The following is a 10548-nucleotide window of genomic DNA, read 5'->3' as shown; positions in this document are numbered from 1 at the left end:
TGTTTTTGCTGCAAACCACAATCTGGTCAAAGTTAGAAACTAACCACAAAGTTTTGAGATAACATTAGTTGACCAAAGTGGTAACACAAAAATTATAACCTCTCATAATGACAATGCACAAAACGTTGAGGTCTTCCGTTTAGAGTAGTTCCTGATTCAGAGTAAATATACATGCTACTTCTGCAAACCTTGACTAGATTTTGGAGCAATGTCATCTGTGTATCTATAAATAGTTTGAATGTTGATTATCACATTGTAGTAAGACATGGTTGGTCTGAATTATTTGTATACTCTGATATCATCATAACATCAGCAAAAAAAATCATAATTTGTAAAAAGAAAGAAAAAAAGGCATTTTTATTCATTGTTCAAGTCATTTTAAATATATTTTCAAAATTATATTAGAATGTCACTCATAGACTTTGCTACACGAGGTAATCTGCTGCTTATAGGACTAGAATGGCGAGCGGAATCCTTGCTGGTCAAATTTTGGCGAGCAGCGATGCAATCAATCACTTTCTTCACGTAGTATAGGCTGGAAGAGAGAAAATACACAGCATTTCTGGTTACACCTTTGACCCATCAGATCCTCTTTTTGTTTCAGGGATGCTCTCACCGCATACGTCCGGTCCTCAGGGCTGGAGTCAGGTCTCTGCCATTCGCTGGTGGACAAAATCCTCAGAACAATCAAACCGAAAACTACGATCAAAACCCCTAAAGAGTTTCCCACCAGAGCTTCAGGAGGTAGGCTGGAGTATGGCTGAGTCTCGTTGGTTTGTCCTTTTCTACAAAAAACAGGAAGAAAAAAAAACCATTACAAATGTTTACATTTGTAACTACATTAAAACAGAGGCGACTCACAGAGCAAAGAAGAGTTTCTCGTTGATGCCAGAGATGCTGGCGGCGATGCTGAGTATCAGGATGCTTCCTCCCAACCACACATGGACGGGTTTGAGGAGCTTGCGCATTGATAAAGGAGTCCAAGGCAGGAGAAATCCAGCAAAACCAGCTACCCACTGCACAGAGGAGTGAAAGGGAAAAAATTACCAATTGTGAACTTGGCTCTCATAAAAAACATTAATAAAAATTCTAGTTCCCGTTTTACCTGTATGGCAAAAAGAGCCGCGGCTGCAATTCCAATCCAGCTGTGCAAAGAATAAAGGTTGGGAATGTTCTTGGCGTTGTGGTAGTTAAACACAGCGCAGAGTCCCACAACGGACAGGATGAGAGAGAGGAGCATCAGCGCAGCATGGAGGAGCTTCCAGGGGAGTTTGTCATAACCCCAGGTCAAAGGTATGCGGTACAACACGGCGCCTGTGGGAGCAACAGAAGTGTGTCCCACTCCCATCATCTTTTGATCTCTTTTCAAATCGTTCCCAGTGGTTTTTTAAAATCAGGATTTTGCGGTTCTTAGATCAAATCACAAAAACTGTGTCGTTTTCTAGGACATAGTTTCTACAGAGCGGCAGGAGCTCATTGGAAATGTACCTCTGAGTTGTGGGCGGGACCATTCGCTTGAAGCACGACTGTCCCCACTTCCCGTCCCCCATCCGTTTACCCTCTCTGCCGCTACTTTACAGTTCCTCACAACCTAAAGTTACATTACTGGAGCAACAGAAATGGCGAGCAATGTTGGAGCTGATAATAAGCTAATAATAATAACTCTAAGTTTCTTGTTTTTTTTCATGTAACTTTAACTTAATTTCAAATTTAAACTAATAAAACTATTTTTAATTTATTTGAACCGTAGTCCCTCAGCAAGTTGTAGCTTTGCCAACAACAAATAATAGAAATGACAATAATACCAAAATGCAATGAGAGGTTGAAGGTTCAAATAGAGTAGTCTCGTGTGTCCCGACATGGGGAACATAAAAAATATCTCGTTCCCACAAAATAATTGAGTTGTGCGAACGAAATAATTATTCATGTCATAAGTCATTCATAAACACGGATATACTCTCCATCCGGCTGCAAAAGCCGCTTTCAGCGTTAACTTCTGTCTCTGTGACCCACATTCATTCAAGAAAGGAAAAAGACAAATAAGAATGATAAATTTATTGTTGTCTCAATGGATATAAGAAAAATCTCATAAGATTTAGGATGCCCAAGCTTTGTGCTTCGCCATACCGCAGGGATTCTCCGGACATAGCTCAGTCACAGAGCTCTTTTGCTCGTCATGCCGGCATTCGGGCAGCTGGTTTGGACTGACTCTCAATAATTAAAAGCAGTAAGCCTAAAATAATCTGCTATTACTTGTGTTTTCCCTTTAACTTGAGCAAATTACTTCTAAATGTAAATGTTAGCAGCCAACAGTCCTGCCTTTTATTATCAGAAAGACAGTAGAAAGTGTTGTAAATGTTTATGTAGATCAGTTGCTCTTCTTCCCCTTTTTCTTCTGCATTTCCTTCTATGAAAAGTGTCTAAAGTGACGAATTTCAAATCTCAAATACAGCTGCTCTGGATTGAGGTGTAAAGACAAAAAAAAAAGTTTCTATACATGCAAATGATTCCTTAAAGACACACTGAGAACATGGTATTTTTAACATGTTCTTGGGGATTTCTCTTATGATTGGGGGACTTATATAAAGAAATTTATGCTAAAACCGACATTTCTTTTAGATATTTCTTTTTTCTAATCACTGTGAATCAGATCAGAATAAAAATTTTGTTGGAAAATGATTGTATATCTGACGTAAAAAAAAACACGCTGCTCCATTCTGATGCATCCACTTGCAGACAAAGATCCATGAACGTCTTTGTTTTCCTCGTCTGAACTGGTCTCTGGCTCAGAACTGTACAGCTGGAAAGCTCCAATATTGAACGCCATTTTTGCTGCACGACAAAAATAAGGTTGCAGGGCTCCAGACTGCGCATTTTGCGACCAAACTTTGCAAAATTGAATTTAACATCCAGTCGCACATGTGCTACCAGTACATTTGCCTCCCCCACCCTTCGTATTTTTTTATACATTAAACGTGGAAGGGGCACATCAATGATCTATGAAATAATCAATAAGACACGAGCGCACACGCACGCAGGCAGACACACACACTCGCGCACATACTCATGAAACGCGAGCACGTACACTCTCGCGTGATGCCTGTGTGTGAGGCGGCCACTGCGTGTGAGAAGAAAGGGAAAGCCACTGTGAGTGGCTAAAATGCGTGTAGGGGGAGGGGCCTAGAGATAATTGAGTGCGCGTAAACATCTGTGGGAAGGAAACGGAGACAAATATCACAACCTGATATGTGCGTCTGAGCTATGGGTAAGCGAACTATTGATTCGTTCTTCCGACCTGCGGCTAGTGTACCAGTGCCAGAGCGTACAGCAGGGGTCTCAAACTCGCGGCCCGCGGGCTATTTGCGGCCCCCACGATGATATTTTGCGGCCCCCGCCTTATAATGAAAGTTTAATATTAAAGCAGCCTGCCAGTTTGTATGAATGACACTTTTTCATTGTCGTGCGCGAAGCTGACCAACCAATCACAGTGGGGTAAATGACTCTTGGGGGCGTGACAATGACAGGGCTTGAAAGCAGGACACCTGACAGCTCCCTCCCCGGACCACATTAAGGAGTTCCTTACTTTCCTTTAGAACGCTCGTAATTTTCTACATACATGCAGTACGTGCTGAACTTTTCTCTGGGCCGCACAGAACCAGAGGAAGGTTTAGGTTTTGGTTACGGCGGCGCATCAAACGGTTATGCACGGCCGTTACGGCAGCACGCCGCTCCTGCGGGAGTCGGGTCAGCTGAGGAGAATAAATGTCCCACACCTACATGCGTGACAGCTAACGGGCTTGAACTTTAAACACGTGCGAGCAACAACAAGATTAGCCTTAGACACACTGAAAATACGTGGGGAAAATGCAACGATAGACGTGTTTGAGATGAACCGGCACCTCGCCTGTATCGTTGGGGACACCAGAAAGGGGGGGGGAGATGAAGGCGAATCCACAGCGACACTAAAGTAGAACAGGAAATTGGAGTTGTCCTTAACATTCAATTTAGTTTTAATATTCCTCTCCCTCTTATTGTGATCTGTGTTATTATATATTTTATGATTATTTTAATGTTTTGTAATGTATGTGGCCTTTTTTAATGAATTGGTATTTTAATTAATCACTCCACTACAAAACCCATCAGGACACATGTCCCATAATGCATTGTTTTGTAGTCTGTAGGGCAGCTTTCAGTCAGTTCAGTACTAAATTTTCAGCTGTGTCCAGGTAGGTTTGCTCCTTGCTCCCACCCCTTTCTCTGATATTTTTGTGATGATTGACAGTTGATGTTGGAGCAAAAACAAAAATATATGTAACACACCAGGTGATCTGCGCAGCGTTGAGTTCACCTGGGTGATCTTAAACACGCTTATTGTGCATTTTGGCTGCACCTATTTGGTGTCACAAAGATAAATTTCCATCCGTTTTCTTTACTTATTTGTACTGTCATGACAGCGATGGTGATGTCAGTTTACCTGTTGTTGCATCTTCAAAAGTGCAGAATAAAATGTGACACTGAATTTGAAACAGCACATTGTAATTTCTGCATCTATTATTAAAGTATTTATTAGTAATACAGTGGAAATTAGTAGATTTGGTTAGCATGTTGATTTACGGTATGCGCCCCTAAATTTTCTGGTTGTGCCCCTAAAATTTTCAGTTGGGGGCCACTGTGCTCCTAGTGAAAAAAGTTAGTGTGGAGCCCTGGGTTGGTGGTGGGAGGGGCTTTAAGCTAGCAGGAGGTCAGGTAAACAAATGGGAAGTGGGGGACAGCTTACTCTACGCCAACAGACCCGCCCACAAAAGACAGTTTTTTTTTTTTTTGGCTAAAAATGTCATAATCATAATTAAAGAAGACCTCAGGGAAAGCTTTGAAAATAGTTCAAATGATGATAAGAGTTCCTCTCTAATAATTTCAGAAAGTGTATTAAATCTTAAAATTAGGAGGGATAAAAAAGAAACTTCTACCGAACTTATAGATTGTGATGATTATCCCTTTTCACCTGCCAGAAAGAGGAATACGGGTCAAAATATTGGAATGAAGCTCTTTAAATGTCCTCACCATTGCCATAGAGCACCACCAGGCCGGTAACCATTAGGACGGGGTGCCAGTTAAACTCCAGCTGTGAGCCATCCCAGGCAAAACCGCCGCGCCACAGGCTGTTCCACACGCACAAACAGATGACACAGGCAACACTCAAGCACAGGCACAGGAAGTAGAGCAGGTAGAATATCATCATGGAATTCATGCTGGACGGATCTGAAAGCTAACCCAGAAAGAGAAATCAATCAGACTAGAGACACAGAGCGACGAGAAATGAAACCGTCACTGGACTTGGAGGTTATTTGCATCTTCGACAGAGAAGGATCCACCTGCTTTTCCTTTGAAGCTATCATGTATAGAAAAAGGAGGTGATGTTATTAACCAACTATCAACAAAATGTGTACATTTTTACCAGAAACTTTATCATTTCAATAGACGAAAAGCTCAAAACAGGAATTGTTTATCCAAGCATGCCATGTAAGAAAGGCCACAAAACGTACCTCACTTTGTCCACAGCCGCAGAGACAAGTGACAACACATCAGCAGCAGCCAACACATAATGTGGAGAAAGGGCCTTTTGTCTCATGACTTCATCAGACCAATCACAGACACTCACGGTGCTCACTTCGTGTTTCTGTGGTCGAGGCCAGCTCTCACTTCCACTTGCAGCTGTGTTCAGTTGTTGGAGGGGGAAGCGGCTGAGGGGGCCACCCGCCTGCATCTGAGGACTGGAGGCATGTCCACATTTCATGACAAAAGCCACACACATGACTGGCACAGACAGGTGAAGCTTTCCATCAGCTGGTGCTTCTCCACACTGCACCTTTGACTCATCTGATGTTCTAAATTCAGCTCATCAACTGACCGGATGATGAGTCTCAATGTGGTCTGATGGAGCCAGTGTGGAGAGTGACTCATTACTTAAAGACCCATTCCAATAAAAAATGTTTTTTTATGTTTTTGTGGCATTTTAATCATGATGGAAGACATTTATAGAGGAAAAATTCAGCTTAAAATTGCATTTGAGTATTTTTTTTAAATCATTGTGAATCAGCAGCAGATGATAAAAGCGTTGTTTTAAAATGATTGTATTTGTGACAGAAAATGCGCTGGGCGGGCCACAAACTCGCTGCTCAGCTCTAGTCTGCAGACAAACAGATCCATCAACGTCTTTGTTTTCCTCGTCTGAGCTGGAATCTGGCCCAGAACAGAGGTGAATTTCTAATTAACTCCTGCCGCTCTGCAGAAACTTTGTCCTAGAAAAACGACACAGGTCATTTGATTTTGTCTAACAAACAGCAAAATCGTAATTAAAAGACCACTGGGAACGCTCAACAATAAATTAAACGATGATTGAAGTTTAAGTAATGCAAGACAGCAACTTTTTTTTTTTCACTGTAACAAAGATGTCTACGGGATTACTAATTATTTTTTGGTAAAACTAATTTTATCTTAACACACTGCCCCACATTTTATTGTTTGAGCAGTAAGAGCATAAGGCAATAAAACAGGATATAAGTAAACCAGTGTTGGTATTTCTTTTATTTGGTCTTCTATAGATCATCTTTGTTTGGCCCAAATGTTAATTTCTCTTCGCCAAACTGACTTTAATTGAGGGCTGCTCTTCCAATCATATTTTGAGAAATCTTAATAATAATTATTATTATTATTAAAGCTTAAGCTGTCTGCAATGCTCACTGACACAGTGACTGGGCTTTGCTCACTGTGTGCATCTCTTCAATCTTCCATATTACCAGATTTAGTTTGTTTATGGTTCTGCCTTTATGTCATCTTCCCTCTGCTTTCCTAAACATTCTCCCAAAACATTTCTATAAATAGTTACATCTGTATATATACATAGCAGAAGATTTCTACGTTGCTTTCAGCTTAAGCAATAGGAGGTCAGCTTCGTTAAAGTGAGAATAAGGCAGGTAATGTCAATTTAAAACTTTATTATTATTATTATGGTTTAAAGAATATTAATTTTACACGCGTAGTATCCCTTGTGCGCATGTGCTGCTTTCACTTATGTCATGCTACTCTTGCCGGCAAAATCATCGAAGCAGAAATGGTGACGTATTTTATAAAAATGTCTAGTTGGTCTACCTTCGTTTCAGGTACTGTCCGTGCAGATGTATGCCCCAAAGTTTACCAAAAGTTCACGGTTAAACTTCAGAGTAAAGGTGAAACACTGGTGTTCAGGAAGAGACATTTACCTAGGAGACTTCCGGGTTGATACCGCAAAGTCCTGTGGGAAAGCTGACCATCATGTTTTGATAACTTTCGCGCACGCGCACGCGCACTCACACACAAAAACGTGTACAAATAATAATGTTTAATTTAAGTCAAGAAACGTAGAACTTATTTAAAAAGTGAACTACTTTTAATTAGTAATATTTATGCAAATTCATTAACAGCAAAAGTCACAGTTTTAAATATATCTTGTTTTCAGTTTATGCAGTTTTAATTTAGTGGTACAAATGTTAATTGAAAGATTTGAAATAAAAGGTTGTCGTTTGATATAGAGGTCCCTGCAAGTCCAGATGTTTTTACTGCCGATGTTGGTTTTGATTCTGAAGTTCAGATTTCAGTAGGTGATTATAATATCTTATTTAAAGTCCCACTCTGATCATATTTTGATTTATTTTTATATTTTTTCTATTTTCTCCCTTTCAGTAATGCATCGGAAAATATCCCATAGGCAGATGAGTCACTCCACATACTTTTACAAGGCCTCAGATCTCTGACATCATGAAGAAGAAGGTTTAAGCAGCTGTGGAGGTCTTATGGTACATGATGGTGTAATGCATAGAATGACTGCTGGATTTGTCAGGGTTCAGGTAATGGTAGAAACAAGCAGTCTCCTTTCTAATGAGGAGTGGAATTTGCACTAACTCATGGTGAAGGCAATTAGAGAGAAACCATTACCACCAGTTGAAGCCACTACTGACTTTGTAGTTCAACCAATATAACTGTGGTGAAGCATCCATCCATCCATCCATCCATCCATCCATCCATCCATCCATCCATCCATCCATCCATTTACTATCAAAACCTGCTTAATCCCTTTCAGAGTTACTGGGTTGCTGGAGCCTATCAGGCGCACATGAAAGAAGGCTGTTTGAAAACGACCGTGTTTGTAAAGAGGTCTCTGCTCATAGCCCTCAGTAACGGGAAGGGGGGGCGGGTGTTCCTCGCTAACAGTCCCCTATTTTTTCAAAGATTTGCATCTGTCGAGCAGACATTTTTGGGTCTAAGACTAATTAAAACCTACGCAGAAACACAGCTGGACAAAGGACTTCTTGATGGAACTGAAGACGATGATCTACATGACAGGGTGATGGAACTGTTTTTGGACGAAAGAGAGGAGGATGGATTTTGTCTTTAAATAATCCGATTTTTTGATGAGTGAAATGATAAATGTAATAATAAATAATATTCCAAATTTAGGTGGTCATTTTCAATGTTTTTTGCTGACTACATAGCGAGATTTGTTTACTGTTTTGTTTTTTCAGTTTACTCAGAGGCATTTACTGTGGCTGCAGGAATTTTCAATATGCAATGCAAAGCTTGTTTCTGCATCGTAAAATGGTCAATCAGGGGTTGAGCGATTCAGACGTAGCACTACTGAAGGCTCAGGTGTGTAATGCACGGTCTGCCACTGCGATGTATAACTTTGATGTTGTGTATGCGGTGCAAAAATGTTAAAAATATGTAATTGATGCACAAATCACTAATGAATTTCACATAAACGCCTTAATAATTATGCACAGATCGTGTTTTATGTTGATTTACATGTTCTTTGCATGGCTTATTTGTACTGCTGGGGTTTTAACGTGATTCATTTGTGATAAAATGCCACATAAAGACCACAATTTTTCGTACTTTTTCCGTGTATATTCACAAATGACCAATTCTCATCCGTGCACTATGTGCAATATGTGTGACAGGACTTTTCATAAACCAGGTACCCAGAAGTTTAACATTTAGACAAATCAATAAACTACAAAAAAAACCTGTTCCATTTCAATAACAGAGTTAAGCGCTGAACAGCCCCATGTTCACAGCTCTGCAATATTTGCTTGGTTGCTGACATCCCAAAGCTTTCCTCCCATATGGAGTATGCAGTTTTAAAGCTGGCCCTGCACCAGTCCGGGTTTCCATCTATAAACACACCGGACGGTTATTCTGATCAGCAATGACAGCTAAAGACCTTTTTAATATTGGGTTGTTTTTATTGAAGCTGACTCATGCTTCCTCACACCCTCCTGTGGTTGTGGATCCATCCGTCTTCAGATCTCGTACTCCGTTCTGTCTGGAATTTTTGAGGGGATTCTGAAAAGTCTATTCTTTTTTATTCATTTTTTTAAAGATTTGATTAAAAGCATCTTGTTTTTCCTATGTCTACTTTTTAATTCAAACTAAAATTGGTTTTAGTGTCTAGAGACAGATACATTCTGCTTTGTACAAACACCATGAAACCAGCTAATTTTGGAAGTCTTTCCAACAAAATCTTGCTCAAATATTTTTCCATTCGTCAGACTGCATTGGGCTGACTGAGTCAAGCCTGGAGTTTTGTTTTATTGTCAGTACTTCCTACATTTATTATAGGATTAATCTTGGAGCTTTGGAATGATGTGACTACGTCGTACATATGAAGAAAAGCTCAGAGACACTTATCCATCCCCAAGCCAAGCAACTTGTTTTTTAAAACCTTTTCAATTTACTATCAGAATTTCTTCTGTAATTTCTTTTTCTTACATGACTTTTTGCACTGTGAAAGCTATCTAATGCACTGAAGGATTTATGTAAACATTTGACTTTTTAACTTAATAAAAAGGCAAATGTCACCTTGACTTATGTTGGGCAACTTGAAACTATTGTAAAAATCTTTCAGATCAGTTCCACTGCACTGCCTTTTACTCGAGTAGATTGTGATAAAAATTCGTGACTGTGTCTGAGCAACATCGAGCTACACTTGTCTCATTACTTCCATTAAGTTTTAATAATTTAATCCACATATCTGACGGGGGTTCTTTGTTACCAATAATATTTTAAGAGGTCTTTATTCCTGTTTTAATTTAATTTCTTTACAAACATTTATTTGTTTGATTTTAAAAGGTATAATTTGAAAATCAAAAAATAGGCTTTTACTTGTTCACTCTTACCTAAGTCATTTGTGCATTTCTGTCTTTGGGGTGAGGTTGTGAAATAACAGTGAGCACAATATCAAAAGCAGTAAAATTTTAACACAAAAAACCAAAACAAACAGAAAATCTTGGAAACGTATAAATTAGAAAATGAGAGGCCTAATGGGACAATTAGCCCATTTGTTCTTATTTGTTGTGTATATATGAATAACAATATGTTTAATATTTAAAATTCTATGACTTAAATATAGTGAGATCAGGATTTTTCTTTTATCCACTTCATTTTTGAGGACTATCACTATGTTCATTTAGCTATTTTATTTTGTGTTTTTTTAGTGAAATCAATCATTTTGAA

The 10548-nt window shown here is 39.4% G+C and overlaps 1 protein-coding gene across 6 annotated transcripts; it reads right to left on the bottom strand.

The window, feature by feature from the left end:
• Positions 1-328: 328 nt before the first annotated feature.
• Positions 329-7324, bottom strand: cyb561a3a (cytochrome b561 family, member A3a). Of its 6 annotated transcripts, none has more exons than XM_011479583.4 (7): positions 7260-7324; positions 5660-5771; positions 5062-5266; positions 1106-1314; positions 862-1016; positions 617-785; positions 329-535 (listed from the first exon to the last, which is right to left on the bottom strand). In XM_011479583.4, the coding sequence occupies exons 2-7, from the start codon at positions 5762-5764 to the stop codon at positions 509-511; spliced, it is 870 nt and encodes a 289-aa protein (XP_011477885.1). In that variant the 5' UTR covers positions 5765-5771; positions 7260-7324; the 3' UTR covers positions 329-508. The 6 variants fall into 6 exon arrangements, with proteins under 6 accessions (XP_011477885.1, XP_078808680.1, XP_004072829.1 ...); XM_078952554.1 differs by having other exon boundaries at positions 5669-5771; XM_004072781.5 differs by having other exon boundaries at positions 7150-7295.
• Positions 7325-10548: the final 3224 nt, after the last annotated feature.

This window comes from Oryzias latipes, chromosome 9 (assembly GCF_053564925.1).
Source record: "Oryzias latipes strain Hd-rR chromosome 9, Olatipes_Hd-rR_3.1".
In the NCBI taxonomy this organism is placed as follows: Eukaryota; Metazoa; Chordata; class Actinopteri; order Beloniformes; family Adrianichthyidae; genus Oryzias; species Oryzias latipes.
The sequence above is the reverse complement of the archived record's forward strand: the minus strand, read 5'-3'. Positions and strand labels throughout refer to the sequence as shown.